We start from the raw sequence: 16302 nt of genomic DNA, 5'->3' as shown, positions 1-16302 counted from the left end.
ATCTTGTTGACAAGCCGTGGATCATTGTCTTGGGATCATTTCACTCCTCATAAAGAGCAATTTTTGGTGTGCCTAGAGGGTAGTCATTAGTAATGATTCGACCTAGAGATGGGAAAATTGTTTCTTTGGAATTATTGAAATTGGGAGTACGTGGAAAACCAATATGCTTGCATCCTGAATATGCACAATCATAGAATTTGAAATACTAATAGACAGCCGGTACATAGAGAAGCCAAATGAGATGGAGATGCTTCTCAAGCCTTTGAACATGTTGCCAATCATGGAGCAATCGAGTAGAAAAGGGACACCTAGATATAAGACTATGTAGATGCTAGAAAATACCATCTAATATAGCAAGAATCCAATGGCCAAAGGCATCAGTGAAGTGAGGAAATCAAACAGGAGAGAGTGTCAGTGTCCATGGTTGGTGCTGCTCCAAAAAAGAAAGCAAAAGCATGGACTTGCAAGCTATCACCTGAGTGTGAATGTTTAAGATATACAAGCCCCCATGCAAGTTGGACAAACAAACAAAATTGTAAATGATAAGCCAAAGAACCCTACGATCAATTTTAGGCACCAAAGGCATTCCGTAGCCTTGGATATGAATTTCTCAATATCTGAAAAAGATCAAGGGATAAGTGGAGTGTCTGAGGGGAGGGGTTCCTATCCTTCCGAAGGTGTTGCCGGAGGGCAAAGGCCGTTGGCGTGAGAAGCATGAGTGTTGCAATGCTCTAATGCAATGGATCGCATAGAGTGCACTGTGCAGTGGTGTGCAAGTGTCGTATGTTGTACTGCAGTGAACGACGACGTACGAGTGCACTATGCTAAATGACAATCACATGAGAACTCCGCAACATAAGCAAAAGAAGAAAACCTCATCATACAGTAGTGAACAATCCCCATATCGGAAGAGAAGAAAAATGAGAAAGTGACCAAGATGGCCAAAGTACATATCACTGGACGAGCGTCTATAGGTCACAAGTCGCAAGTCACAAGAACACACAGGTCTATCCCCATAGTAGACAGAGGGTACACACAAGTCTCTCCACACTCTCTCCTTGGTGAGCTCGTAGCTCCAGCCTCTATCGTTCCTCACACTCTCCTTTCTCCCGCCCCAGTACCGAACTCCGAATGCTCAATCCTCCATGTCCCCCCCTCCCCTCTCCACCTTTGCCTTCATCCTCATCCCCCACCTTGGAGGGTCCCTTTTTTTGCTGAGAATCTCCCCCTTTCTTTACATTGGTCATCCTCTTATCTCCTTAGCTGTTGAGGATAGCCATTGGGCCGCTCGCTCTCTTGATGGCTACGGCGACTTCTTGACTTCCTGACTCGCCAGCCTCTTCTAGTCAAGATGGTGTAAATTCTCCATGTGCAGGTGAGCTAGATCACCGCACCAGTGAACCATTGAACCATTGTGTAACTATAAATACTCCTGACTGCTTCATGTGCTAAGCTCACTCTCCATGTGCGCAACTCTCGATGAGATCGCCTTAGGCATGATACTCCTGGTTGACATGTGTCGATGCATGGTTACCTCAGATAGTACTCCTAGATGAACCCGTGTGATCAACTTCTCGTGTCGTGTGGTTGACCTGTGTTGACACATGGTCAACACGTGTCATCATGTGGTAAACACATGTCGACATGTGGTCAACGCCTGTTGTCATGTGGTCAGGGTTGTTTCTATTGTAACAGTTTCCCCCACCACTATCATTCACCGTCCCGGTGAATAGAAATGAAGGAGGGAACCCGTCAAAAGAAAAAAGAACTTACAAACCATTGATATGGTGATGGAGTAGGAAAAGAAAATGGTATAGACCATGTGGCTGGCCGTGCGAGTAATTCCAAAATTTGTATCAAAATGAAACTGTGAAAATAAACTGCTGCTTGATGAGGGACAACATGGAAAATTGCAAAAAAAACTGAGTACATCCTGAGATAGAACACCCTGATATTTACATTGAGAGCCAATCAGCCTGGCAAAATCTAACAGTGGAAAAAAAAAACCAAAACCCCATGTATCAAAGTACTGAGGGAAGTCATCAGTAGCCTTCTCCTTTGTCTTCTCCTCTTCCGCCTTCGTATGTAGCTCTGTGGCATTTTGCTCACCCATCTGCTTTGCCCTAGTCATATGTAGCTCTGGATGGTGTGTTTCCTCAGCCTCAATCGTGTCCATCACGTTTCTCAGATTTTCACACTTGGTTTTATACCGGTGGTATCGCCGGTAGTAATGATCCTTTTGCCCTTGCAAGGTGGACTGGGAAGTCTAGAGGGTGGCCAACTGTGTCCGAAGGTCTATGAATTCTTCCTCCATGGATGAACACTTCTTTTCCAATTCAGGCACTCTAGATTCTGATTTTTCCTGGGCAATCTCTGAGGAAGACAACAACTCCTTTAACTATGCGATCTCCAGTTGAAATCTGGTCACCTCTGTGACATGAGCAGGCTTTGCAAAGTTGCTAGAGCTGTTGCATGCTGGCTGCGTACTGTTGTCATTTCTGCTTCCCATTCTTGCTTGTGACTGTGGAGGCGATCCTCAAGGGCAGCCCGCTGAATGTTCCAAGCGATGTCACGCTCATGAATACTGAGTCCTCTTTCTGCCACCTTTCCTCCTGTTGCCGAAGTGTCACCTCTGTGGCGTGCTGCTGGGCTGCTTGAGCTCTCTCGAATTCTAACTTCAAATGTTGCTGCTGGGAGAGGAGCTTATGAGCATAACCTGTGAAATTGAAGACGGCTGTCCCGAGCTGCGTGAAAGTGTCATCCATGATACGCTGAGCAAGATGTAAGGACCTCTTCATCAAGGCGTACCTATTGCTCTAATTCAGCCTGTCAGCCAAATTAATCACGTCCCCCAATTCCTCGAACATGTCAGGAAGAGCTCCCTCTTCCTCCGTAGACAGGTTGCCTGTGGGTGCCAATTGATATAAGTGCACAAAACATGTCAGGGCCCTCGAAGTCTTCTTGTTCTGTGCCCTCGAAGTCTTCCTGTTCTGTGCGAGGCATTCCTGCAAATGAATGGTGAAGATTTGATTCAGATCTTCCTCTTTCCCACATACTGGTGAGCGTTTCCTGTGAAGAACAAATAGTATTTTGTTGTAATCTTCATTTTGTTTTTCCACGAGAAACATTTGAAAGCGGTGGGCCTAATGAAGTAGCTATGTAAGCTGTGAACATATCATCCTGATGAAGGGGTGGGCAATCCACAGACTTGGGCAAACTCCCTCCCTCAAATACCTCCTTTGATGGTGAAGTGGCTGATGGAGGATCTCCCTGGGAGGGGCTCCCACTCCGGTCTCTACTCCTATCTCTGCCCTGTGGTGGTCGTGGTGGGGAGGCCGAAATGTGAAGTACGCCCTGAGAAGACAGCCCCTGAGAAAGCCCGTGGGAGTCAGGGCCCAAAGTAAGATTCAGGTCCAACACAAGTTTAGATGTCGCCTGAACTGTGGTGATGACTACATCAGTAAAAGTGGTGGCGAGCGAAGATGAAACAGCTGCAGTCCTTCACAAAAATATACTTTTCGAGGAAGTCACTGGTACAACACCCGTCGTCACTGGTACAACAAGGGGTGTACCTGGTGCAATCAAACCCACTGAAACTCTGCAGATCCCTGGAGAAGCCTGGACAAGTGTGACTGATGGAGATGCAAGTCCGGGAACGGGCACTGACGAAGTGACTGATGGAGATACGAGACATGTCACGGATGGGGAACTTGTAACAAAATGTATTGAAGAAGCTCCGAGGCAGCAGACTGCATCAGGTTGTGCTCGCCGAGGTGCCCTCCTTGTCAAAAGAGGAGAGGAGGCAGGAACTGGAGAAGTGACAGTGGAAGTGACAGTGGTAGTGATAGTGGAAGTGACAGTGGAAGAGATGGCAGAGGCGGTGACAGGAGGGGAGAGGGATGATGAAGGGAGGCGACCTGTGACAATGGAAGGAGGGTTGGCCTTCCACTGGTGAAGTAAGAAGGTGAGGTGGGCCCCACAGGTAAAGGTATATGTCCCCCGACACTTGCGGACTGTGTTACAGAAGGCAAAGTAGAAGAGTGAGGCGAAATCGTAGGGAGTGATAGAGAGAATGGAGTCTAGGGCAGAATGGATCGCCTTGGTGATGAAGTGTCCCGGGGCAGAGTAGAAGTGAGTGAACAAATACCTCGCTAAAAGTGCCTCTCTGTTGTTTCCCTCGAGAACCTTCTTGCACTCATGTCCCCGGCGATGAGGTTTACACGTAGACAAGAAGGACAGGAATGTGAGTGAGTTGGTGTGAGGTGGCAAAAAGGGAAGTGTGGAAAGATGGAGATATGTGGATACGAGACTAGGAGTGAACATATAACAGGAATTCAAGAATCCAAATGTGCCTCATTCTCCCGGTACTGTCCAAGGGTTGTCACTTCTATTGCAAACCTCACAATTCTGGACTTGCGGGATGGAAACTGAGGTGTGCTACCTTCATCTTCAGAACTTGTTTGAAGATCTCTCGTGACACTCTTTACCACCTCCTGATACCTGAAAGGCATAGAGTGATCACCCGAGGATGAGGCACTTCCGGAGTTAGTGGTTGACCTTAATGGTTGTGTGCCCTTCAAGTTTATTTATGAATCACTATCAGGAGCAAGCATGGGTGGTGTATTCCTGGGCATACTGTGTACCTTGGAGGGGGAGAATGACCTTGGTGGGGAAACACTTGTCGAACTGATTGGTGTTGAGGTCTCCGGTGCTGACTCTGAGTCGTCCTTACATTTGTCACCTTTTGTTTGTGACCGTGTCACAGCGCCCAACACTGCGCCAATCAAATGGGGGCTGTTGCCCTCCCCCGCTACTACTACATCAACCATATTCACTTGGGATGCGGGTTCCACTCTTCCATTGGGACAACCTTTGGTGTGGTGGTCGTTTGTGTTGCACTGTGTACAAGAGGGTCCCCCGAACGGCTGTGTACAATCATCTTGGTAGTGGCCATACTCGCCACAGCTGTAACACATGATGGGTTTTCTAAAGTTTGTACCTCTGCCTGCACCTCCACGTCCACCTCAGAAACCATCCCTTCGACCACGTTGATAAGGGGGTCCATAGCCACCTCCTGACATAGGTGGTTGGTACGGTGCATAGTAAGGCTGAGGATAGAAATAAGAGGCACCAATTGAATTGGGCGCAAGAGCTTGGAGCAAATGGGGAGTCAGAAGCAATAGAGGCGGCATGATAGGAGGAGGAGGTGGCTCAGAGGCTCGCGCCAGAGAGGGAGCAGGAGGTACTGCTGCTAGGCGAGAAGTTATGGGTACCGTTCTATTGACTGTAGCAACTAGAGGTTTGCCCAAGGTATACTCTAGAAGAAGCTTCCTTAATCCTTTGAGGTACCTACACTCAGAGGCATCATGTCCATGGATCTCACAAAATGTACAAAATGAGGTAGAAGTAGGTACCTTACGCTTGGAGGAGCACTCCCAGTAACTATGGTTAGAACCCTTGCATTCTGTGCACCAAAGACCACTTCGAATCTGGGTCTCAAAGGATGACTGGCCATCCACCTTTATTCTATCTTTCAGGCCTTCTTTGATTTCTTCTAACTCCTTCTTGAGTTGTTGCCATGCGGATGATCCCTCCTCTCTTGGGAGTTGGGTGGTCGTAGTCTATGATGAGCAAAACTTAGCTGTGACCGTTCCATCTTGATAGCTTCTTTTAGGAAGTCTTGAAGTGAGGCATGTTCAAGGAGTTTATCAACCAGCCTTATAGCAATGGTAGGGGGTAATGCTTTCAAAAACCACCCCTTCATGACAGCATCATTAGGTGGCACAAACATCTTTGCCGCCAAGACCCTCATCCTTGTGTACATCTCAGAGAGGCTTTCTCCAAGCTTCATGGTATCAATGGATAACTCTTGGACAATCATGTGTTCGAATTTTTTCAACTTGAAAGTGCGTAAGAATTCCTCCCTTAGGCCTGTCCACGTCTGGAAGTGGTCAGGGGGAAATTGACTCTACCATACATCCGCAGCATCCTCCAATGACGAGGGGAAGATGTGAAGGAACGCATGCTCATTCTCCACACCTTTAGCTCTACATGCTGTGAGGAATTTCCTCACATGAGCTTCCGCATCCTCATGGAGGTGGCCTTCGAACTTTTGAGTCTTCACGTGGACCTTGTTGAGTAGCTCGAGAAGTCTAGCTCTGTCTGCAGGATTGAGAACGGCATCCCCACCCGAGAGGTTGGAGTAGATGCAAGAGTTGGAGGAAGTCCCAATGGGGCTGTAATGAGTGTGGGTGCTCCAGAGGAGGAGACCATATCGACAACACCTCTTGTGGAGGACCACAATGGAGAAGTCACTACTGATGTAGCCATAGAGGAAGTGTACATAGATGGTAGTGCATACGCGGAGGGTCTCGGTGTTGTAGAGGGAAAGGGTGAGAACATAGAAGATGTGGGGGTTAAAGAGGATGGGAGAGCATTTGGGAAAGAGAGGAACGGAGTTGAAGTCATGGATGAGTAGGCAGTAGGGAAGGAAGGAGGTGGTGGAAAAGGCAGCACCGGTGTGGATGGAAAGGGAGATGAAATCATCATGGCAGGTAAAGGCATGGCCGGAGCAAAAGTACCCCCCAGTGGGATAGATGTGGAAGAAAGATTAGCTAGGAGCCCAAAGCTATGCATAACAGATGAGGTAGCAGCTTGTCCAGCAGAGGTCGAGGCGGGAGTAGATGGAGTCACCACTCCGGCAGAAGAGGTGGTTAATGAAGACATTGTTAAGAGGAGGAGAGGGCCTGCCTTGACCTTGATGAGTCCCTGAGGAGCCCTCGTCCTTCGTACCCTCTTCTTTCACATGTTCTCCGCTTTGCACTTCTTCTACTCCGGAGTCCGGATCAGACCACCAGGGTTCCTGTTGATCCAAGTCAATGAGAGTGTCGATGAAGTTACTTGCTCTGGCTACTGCTCCAATGGGCTCACTTTGTGCTCGAGCTGAGGACTTCACAAACTTACGTCGCACGTAATGCTTGTACCGAGTTTGGTCTGTCGGAAGTCTTTTCTCCACTCTCCTTAAGTACCTCCTAGTTCTCTCACTAGCTCCTTCAAATGTTTTAGAACTATTTGGCATAAGACCTCTGCCTAGGACCCTAGATCACCACTTCACTTGTGCTACTCAACACCAGTAGTGTCCCACCGTGATCGCCATAAACTGTCTGAGGGGAGGGGTTCCTATCCTTCCGGAGGTGTTATCGGAGGCCAAAGGCCGCTGGCATGAGAAACATGAGTGTTGCAATGCTCTAAATGAGAAAGTGACCAAGATGGCCAAAGTACATATCATTGGACGAGTGTCTATAGGTCACAAGTCGCAAGTCACAAGAACACACAGGTCTATCCCCATAGTAGACAGAGGATACACACAAGTCTCTCCACACTCTCTCTCTCTCTCTCTCTCTCTCTCTCTCTCTCTCCCCCCCCCCGCTGCCTGCCTCCAGCTCCCCCCCGCTGCCTGCCTCCAGCTCCCCCCCCGCTGCCTGCCTCCAGCTCCCCCCCCTGCCTGCCTCCAGCTCCCCCCCCGCTGCCTGCCTCCTGCTCCCCGCCTGCCGCTACCTCCTCCCCGCCCGTCGCTACCTCCCCCCCTGCCTCTACCTCCTCCCCGCTGCCTGCCTCCAACTCCCCCCCGTCGCCAGCCTTTCCAGCCCCCCCCGACTGCTTGCCTCCAGACCCCCCCGCTGCCTGTCTCCTTCCCCCCCGCTGCCTGCCTCCAGCCCCCCCTCATCCCGCTGCCTGTCTCCTCCCCCCTGCTACCTGCCGTCGCATTCCCTCTCCCTCTTCCACGCTGCCTCCTCCTTCGCCTGCGCTGCCTCTTACCTCGCTGCCTGGACCTGCAACACCCGTTGCCCCTGCCTCCTCCTTCGCTGCCCCCTCCCTTGCCTGTTTGGAACTGCATATCCCTGTTAGTCGAGTCTCCCTTGACCTGCTGCTGCTCCTCGGTAGGGACCTGCTGCCTACTCTCGCTTGCACTTGGCTTGCTGCCCTGTGGTCTGAGGGCCCTTGTCAGCTGCAAGCCTTGGCTTGCCACTGGCCCTGCGCAGGCCTGCGCACCCCTACAGCAATGCTAAACAAGATCTGCCTCTGCAGGAAATCGTGCACCTAAACAAGTCCTACAATGGCCCACAAACCCAAACAGTCTCTGAAGCCAATTGTGGGAGACATCGCAAAGCGCATCTCCAGGAGTGGATTAGCAATTGACAGCCAACCAGTCCTGAAAACATCCGGTGCAATGGGCACCAATGCAGTTCTTTCTCCCGCAGCCATCATCTCTACTCCGACCACTGCCTCCCCCACCAGTGTACCAAATACCACCGCCTTCAACCTGCCCCCCACAGGAGAGGGTCACAGTTCCTCACCCCCCACATAGCTCCCTTTTGTCTCCACCACTCTTATGTCCCCCCTTCCCCTCACCCAGCAGCCTTTCTCCACTCCCCTGCCATATACAGCCAGCCTATCTCCCACGCCCTCTTAGCCCTACGCCATGTCCAAGTTCGCACCCCCCCGGGTCCCACTTGAGACGATAGATTACATCTTTATGGAGCTACATCGACTACGGGATCATACCGTAGCACAAGATCAGCTTATTCAGAGCATGCACCAGGAGATCACTCACCTCCGTCAGGAGGTTGTCTCTCTCACTGCTACAGTCACAGCGGCCCCGCGCACTACACCAGAGGTGGAGGAGCGGATCGCTACCATCTAGACTGCTATTGCGGAGACTACCAGATGGGTGGACGTTGCGAGACGGGCACCCAAAGCAGCAGTCTGAGCCACCATCGCCGAGCAGGAACAGAGGGCCAGTAAGGCTCTCAACATCCGAGTACGAGGTATCCCCTGCGCAAATTCACTCACCCCCTTAGCGGACGCGATTGCTTTCGTGACCTCTACCCTCGGCCTCGTCGAACATGGGATCGAGCATGCATGGCGCACAGGACGGGACCCCACGCGCCCACAGCCACTCATCATCCCATTCAGGGATACTCAGGCTCGACTTGCAGCACTCAGGCAGCGTGCTACACTACGGGACCACCCTACTATCTTCATGGATGAGGATCTCACACCTATGCAGGTGGAAGAGCGGCGCGTGTATCATGGAAAAAAATAGTGATGAGAAATTTTACAAGAAAAGTGGTATTATTGAACTGATATAGTTAGACCTTTGTGGTCCATTGAATATTAGACCTGTATAGGATTTTTGGCTTTTAAAAATTAAAATAAAATATCAGATGGTTTTTCTTCCAAAAACATACATGAATCTTAGTTTTTGGATGCTACGGCTTGTTAGGCCTAATTTAGTTCTTCTGAGTGAGTTTAATTTTAACTGACAAGCACTTGGACTGCTCAACTGTATACTGTTTTCCTCTTATAATTAGGCCACATTTGAGGCATTTATAGGAATTCGTGATGAGGTGGCCACATCTCAAGTAAAGCTCTTCAGTCATCATTTACAGGTATGGCAGATCAAATTTCAATTGCTTTTTAGCTAACAGGAATTGCACCACTTTTGCCATATTTTTGTTCCAAATTAATCTAATAGAAGTATAGAAATGGGCTGAGTGTTGCAGGAACTAGAAGATAATTTACCTTTGGATGGTAAATACAAATCCAAGGGTGTCAAGGCTTCCCCCATTCGGGTTATGCAGCTCATATACAATGCAGGGGTAAGTTTCTTCTATATTTCCCTACCCTTTGGTTCTTTCCCACCACTGAATGAAAGTTCAACATTCTGTTTCCATAACCCAAATGTAGATGTTACAAAAGCATGTACGAAGCTCCTCCCCTGCCTTGAGAGACTCTTTGGTAGCTTAATTTGACAACCTCTCCCACCTGCTCCCCGCCCTTCCTGTCTTCTTCCCACACTGTTTTTTGGGGGTGAAATCCATATTTTTTTAATATTACAAAAAACAGTTCTCAAAGAGAGAACTTGCCATTACAAAATATCAGAAGATTTCAATATAAGACAAGTAGATAGAGGAATCTATCTGATGAGCGCTGAGACAATCATAAAAAGATTGCCTTAGTGACATTTGGAAATAGGAAAACTGGGAAAAAGTGGAGTCTCCAAAGACACTATGATTTCTGTCCTTCCATAGAGTCCAGAGGCCCCATATCGAACTCATTCGAAGAAATGATGAAAGTGCAGTCTCAGTGGATAGATGCCGAATATTCGGAAGAGCTTGCCAAAGAAAGCAATAGGGAATCTGGCTCGGAGACGCTGCAGTAAAAGAAGCAGAAAGTCAGGAGTGACAGGGCAGTGCCAAAAGAGATGGATTAGGGATTCCCTAGGAGCCCAATATATGTGACAGACAATAGAAGCAATATGTCATCAGGCTAAGAGTTGACAAAATGGAATAACCCCTGACGTCACCTGCCATAGAAACACCTGTTATAGGGAAAGAGGCAATTTACAGTTCCAAAGCAGTCGCAATCTTTTGCGCCACCACTTGGCATGACAATTTATAGCCCAAATCTAATTTCCCCGATCTGAAATCCAAGGTGGAGGGCATCAAAACCCTATATAAACTGGCCACTGTTATATTAGCCAATGGTAGAGGACAAGTGCCTGAATCCTGGCAATGCAGTGCCCAATCCGTAAGACGACAAGAGAGCTCTAAATGCGACACTGGTAGGAAAGATTGAAGCATATGAGAAAGAGAATGCCAAAAGTGTCTATAATGTAGCCCCAAACCATACTATCTGACTGCCAATGGAAAATATCAATGTACCATCTGGATGTAACACATCACCCACCAATTGTATCCCTTTGGACGAAATTAAGTAAGAGCGCCTGGGTTCTTGCAAAGCAAGGGGAGGATCAAACACCTTCGACCAATGCAAGCTCTCCGAAATGCAAAGAATTGCCCTCTAGGGAGGTGCGGCCTTGCCATTTGTGATGAGAAAGAATTTATTTCCAATCTGAAAGCATTGTAGAGGCAAATGGGCAACCCTTAACTTTGCCATCCATGTATCTCAAATTAAAATCCAATTGATTTGGATGCCAGTGCCCAAAAGTAGTAGTCAAATGTGAAATCAAATGACGCATCATAGCAGCCCAAGGTTGATTACCCTGCAGAAATTCCAGCATCATCTTTCCCCCACGTGCCAAAATGTGAATGAGAATATTTAGAATATTCAGACCACCATGCAATTTTTGTGAGTAGAGACGCTCAATAGAAAGTAATCTGATCCTCTTTTGGCAATGCCTTGAGCACTAGAAGGTGTCCATAAGAGTAGACATAAAAGACTGAATATCCTTCTTAGCAAGCATCATTAGAGGCAAGAAGAACTGTATGTAAGAAACCAAAATGGATTGCACACTACAGAGTGGCCAGGTGGCTAACTTCCAATATTCCAGCTTCTATTGAAGCTTTTCAAACACCCAATCTATTTGTTGCCGACGCCGAGTGACCATCCAACCCAATGGATAACCAAAATGCCGAACAAGCAGGTTGGGCAATACAATTTCCCCAAGCCATAGAGAGGAATGCTAGTCTTTATCATGTAAAGGCAGAAGCTTAGATTTTTGAAAATTTACCTGCAAGCGAGCAGCCAAACCATACAAGGATAGTGCACTCATAAGTTGGGAAAGATCCTGCTCAGTGGTTTTTGGGGTGAAGAAGGAATCATCTGCATAAGCTTGTGCAAGCATGGGCTTTCTGTCATATATTAGTATCCACAAGGTAGTCTATATACTGAAGCATCGGATGAGTAGCTATTGCATTTAGCAGTGTGCTGAGCAGGCATCCTTGTCGCACTGATCGATGCAAAATCCACCGATAAAAAATGTCACCAGATAGGATGGAGGTAGCTTTATTGTCAAAGTATAACCAATATATAGTACTCTGCATTTTATATTTTCAAAACTCAAGCACTGCATGGTTTGATAGATGAAATCCCATTGAACAATATCAAATGCTTTGGTGATGTCTACGTGCAGCAAAAGCACATCTTGTTGAGTGTATTTTGCATATTCTATCCCAATATAAGCATTGGCAATATTATTAGTGATATGACGATGAGGTATGAAGCCATATTGGATCTTTTTTTGCCAGAGCATAGAGATTGCAGGCAGACAAGATCAGTACAAGATATGCAGGACTCACAAGCACTTTGCTAGAGATTCCCCGAGAAGGAATAAAAGACCCAAAAAGTCTTTGGGTGTGGCTTTTCATACTGCTCCCTTGACACCCGTGTTCGTCCTGCAGCGTGTGCTACCAGGCAACCAGCTCCTTCAGCACATCCAGGTCCCTCCTCACGTCCTCGACTTGTCGTCCCCCGTTGGGTTGCGGTTAGGGTTGTTACTCTATCTGCACAGGAGGACACCTCTCATAGCCCGGGGTCTTCTTCGATTGTAGCAGGAGACATTCTTGTTTTGGTTGCGACTGAGGCTCCCATTCCTTCAGTTACAGATCAAGAGAGGTTTTCTGATGGTAGCATTGCAGATCTGGGTTTCTCACGCTCAAGATGGGCAGTCGTCGTCGCCTTCACATGTGGCTCCAACCCTCACTAGTGCCAATGATTTCTACCACTCGGTTGCTAGCACCAGGAGACATGACATTATCAGATGGGAGATTGGCAATTGGCAGTCCTACAGAGGGAAGATAGATGCTTAGATTCAGGAGCACCTTGCTGCAACAACAAGGGCTCATCAGCAAACATTGCTAGGTCAGAGAGCAGTGTATGCCATACATGCATGGGAGTCTTTTTGGACTCAGATGGGAGGTAGAGTCAATAAGCACTTCTTCTCTACTCTTGGCCCTAGACATAGTAGGGAATGTGTTTCATAGCTTATTGACTCAGACAGGGTTTTAGAGACTAATCTTGATGTTGTCATGTACATAGCTACATTTTTTTTTTCCTCCCTTTTGATAGCAGATCCTGACACACAGGCCAGAGATGATGCCAGATATGTTGTATGGCAGTGTATTCCTATGTCGGTGAAACCGGATATGCAAGCTTCACTAAATGCACCTTTCACCAACATAGAGTTCAGGACTGCACTTCTTGCCCTTCATATGGGCAAGTGCCCAGGATCGGATGGCTTACCCCCTCTTTTCTCATTGCTTTTTGGGATATGATTGGGGATTACATTACCTCGGTCCTAGGGCGTTTGGGACTCTAGTGAGATGTTGGAATCGCTTACAAATGGTCTCATTCATCTTATTCTTTTTTTTTTTGCAAAAAAAGTACTTCATTAAGTATGAATAAAAACCGCAGAGCAAGCTCAAGTGCGGGAGTACATCATGTCAAGCATGAGAAAAAATAGCTCAGAATGAGCAAACAAAAATCCCAGGTGGCGGCTGAAAATGCCACCTCATCCCTGAAGGAGAGTCTGAGAAGAAAAGAGAACCCCTCTAGACTCTGAGAAAAGCAAGCCTCCTAGCAGTAGCAGTCCTAGAGGTTCCTTGTATGTTCACCCAAAATGGCCATCAAAGTGTGTATAGTTTCTGCCCAGATACTGGCCATAGTCTGAGAAGGGTGAACCTGGGAGTCCTCCAAAGCCTCTGTACATCTAGCTCTCCAAATATGCCATGCTGTAATACTAACCAGAATCTCCCAAGATGTGTCTACAGAAGCGTGGGGAGCTCTGAATGGAGTAAACGGAACATCAAGGAGGGAGCATGACTCCACAAGGTGTCGTCGAACAAAGAAAGCGGTGTCCGTGTCATGTCTCTTGAAGAAAGCCTATGGACCAGTGAGTGACAACCAAGCAATTGATACCTAGGTCAAGAAGAAGGGTGCTCTATGAAAAATGCAAAGTATCCTAGCAACACCCTTCCAAATCGTCCTCGCCTGAGTGCACTCCCAAAGGCAATGTTGCACTAACTCAACCGCTGAGTGGCACCAAGGACATGTAGGGTCAGCCCCGAACTTGGATCCCCACAAGTTCACTGCAATCCCTCCATGAATAGTAAGCCAAATAAATAACATGATTTTCCTATTTCTGAGGGATTTCCAAAGTCTCCTCCAAAAGTTTTTATGCATCTCTGTAGAAATCTGAAAAGTATCCCAATGAGGAGCTCTAGAGGGCCTCCAACCTCTACAACTAAGCTGGAATGTCCCAGCATTTTTGACTGTGTAATGAAAGAGGGGGATGCTCTTCTCTCGGTGCCCTTCATCTATCCACTCCCATTCCCATGGATTCCACTGCAACGATCTAATACGGGAACCTCCATATAACCAAAGCCTCCAAGATCTAAGAGCCAGGAGAACGGGGTCTGGATCAAGATACCAATGTGAGTCTCTACCCATCTCCATGTATCCTGCAATCCTGACAGGCTGAAAAGGAGCCTCCAAGAGAATGTCCTTTGAAGATCTGTGGAGTCTGCCTCCTGCATGAACCTGAAAGACAAGGGTATCCTCATGTGCATCCCTCAAGGCTATAACCTGCAGAGGGATACCTGTCCTCGTAAAAGCTCCCAACCAGGTGGACTTCGAGATAGGCAAATGGTCTATATCCATCCACTCCACTGGTATGGCTGCATCTATCTGCTGCATCCTGGCTGCACTTCCTCTGAGGTGACTAACTGAACAAACTCTCTGATCCTCTAGAAGCATCCTGAAAGCTTTCCAAGCACCCACCATGGAGGCAGGGCCCAACTCCCATCTAGACCACTGCATGTAGTGTGGCATGCCCAGTGATCTGCCATGCTCATTTAGTATGCAATCATTCCACATGACGGGCTGCCTGTCAATTTCTTCACAAGAGGAGTGTGGAACTCTCCAAAGAGTACTTTTGAAGCTGTCCCAAGCTTTCAGAATGGCAGGCATGAGAGGGGAGGTAGTAGATCTGAGATGGGCTGACGTAAAGATCCATTAAGGGCTGTCCATCCAATCTCCTCCCTGAGAAGGTGTGCATGTCTGTATACTGTGTAAGAAAAAATCCTTCCATGGCTCGTGACCAGGCATCAAACCTCTGACCACCATCTTGCAGAGCAAGGCTCTACACTGCAAGTGTGGATAAATAATATTGAGACCCCCTTCCCCAGTGGGTAGAATAAGAGTCTCCCAAGCCACCCTGGCTATCACATCTGAAGTGCCGTCTAATCCATTGCATAAAAATTTCATGATAGGTCTCTTGAGTTGAGTGATACTACTTGTAGATCGGCACCAGCAAGAGCAAACAAACCAAGTTGTAGCCAACAATACCTGGTTTACAACTACCACTCTGGATGCAAGGTCAAGTCTAGCCGAACTCCAAAATAAGAGTTTCCTTTTGATGCTCTCCAACACGGCACCGAACTGCTGTGCTGGAGAAATGCCCACCCCAACCTGGCATCCAAGATACCTGATGACCTCATTGTCCAGCAACTCTCTTCCTGTCTCAACGGAAGTCTCAGCCCAAGGATATCAGCTTGAGCTCTAATATAGAGGCTCATAGCTTCAGCCACAAATAAGAATAGAAAGGGGGCTAAAGGGCATCCCCGGTGGACTGATCTGGAAATCTGAAACCTGTCTCCCCTGACTCCATCAATGAGTACTCGGCTATGGGCTGACCTGTAAAGAGCAGAAACCCCTCTAATCCACAAAGCTGAAAATCCAAAGCGAAAAAGGGTTCCCTCTAGAAAACCCCAATCTACCTTGTCATATGCTTTTTTGAAGTCTAGGGGTAGAATTGCCAGTCTATGGCCCTCATGCATAGCCCACTTAGAAGCCTCCCAAAATGAGAATATGTTATCAAAAATGCTTCTGCCATGGACAAATCCTGTCTACGTGTCATGTATAAGATCTGGCAGGATGGGCTGCAATGGCAAGCTGATGGCTTTCGCCAAGATCTTATATAAAGTGCCCAATAAGGTTATCGGTCTCCACTAAGACACTAAATTTCTGCAACCTCCTTTTGGGATAAGATGAATGAGACCCTCCGAGCGTGAGTCCGGCATCTCACCCGAGTCCCAAACGTCCTGTAGGGCTGAGGTGATGTAATCCCCAATCTGATCCCAAAAAATAATAAAAAAAGAGGGTGTAAGTCCATCTGACCTTGGACAACTACCCTTATGAAGGGCAGTAAGAGCAGTCGTGAACTCTATGTTGGTGAAGCGTGCATCAAGTGAGGCTCTCATACCTCGATCCACCAACATTGGAATATGTTGCCAAACAACCTCTCTAGCATCATCTCTGGCCTGTGAATCAGGATCTGCAGTCAAAAGGGAGGCATGGTAATCTAAAGCAATCTGCATGACGGCATCTGGATGTGTCTGAAGTACCCCATCTGAGTCAACAAGCTGCGAAACACTCTCTCTACTAGGTCTAGGACCAAGAGTAGAGAAGAACTGCTTGTTGACTCTACCTCCGATCTGC

General features: G+C 47.7%; 1 protein-coding gene across 2 annotated transcripts in view; it reads left to right on the top strand.

The window, feature by feature from the left end:
* Positions 1–16302, top strand: part of NUDT3 (nudix hydrolase homolog 3) — a 240184-nt gene that overhangs the window by 189675 nt on the left and 34207 nt on the right. For both annotated transcript variants that reach the window (XM_087374766.1, XM_087374765.1), the window contains exons 13-14: positions 9375–9452; positions 9567–9662. In XM_087374766.1, coding sequence (XP_087230892.1) covers positions 9375–9452; positions 9567–9662 — 174 coding nt within the window. The remainder of the gene's footprint in view (positions 1–9374; positions 9453–9566; positions 9663–16302) is intronic.

This window comes from Dipteris shenzhenensis, chromosome 5 (genome assembly GCF_047967505.1).
Source record: "Dipteris shenzhenensis isolate YYH24624 ecotype China chromosome 5, Dip_SZ_1.0, whole genome shotgun sequence".
Lineage (NCBI taxonomy): Eukaryota > Viridiplantae > Streptophyta > Polypodiopsida > Gleicheniales > Dipteridaceae > Dipteris > Dipteris shenzhenensis.
The sequence above is the reverse complement of the archived record's forward strand: the minus strand, read 5'-3'. Positions and strand labels throughout refer to the sequence as shown.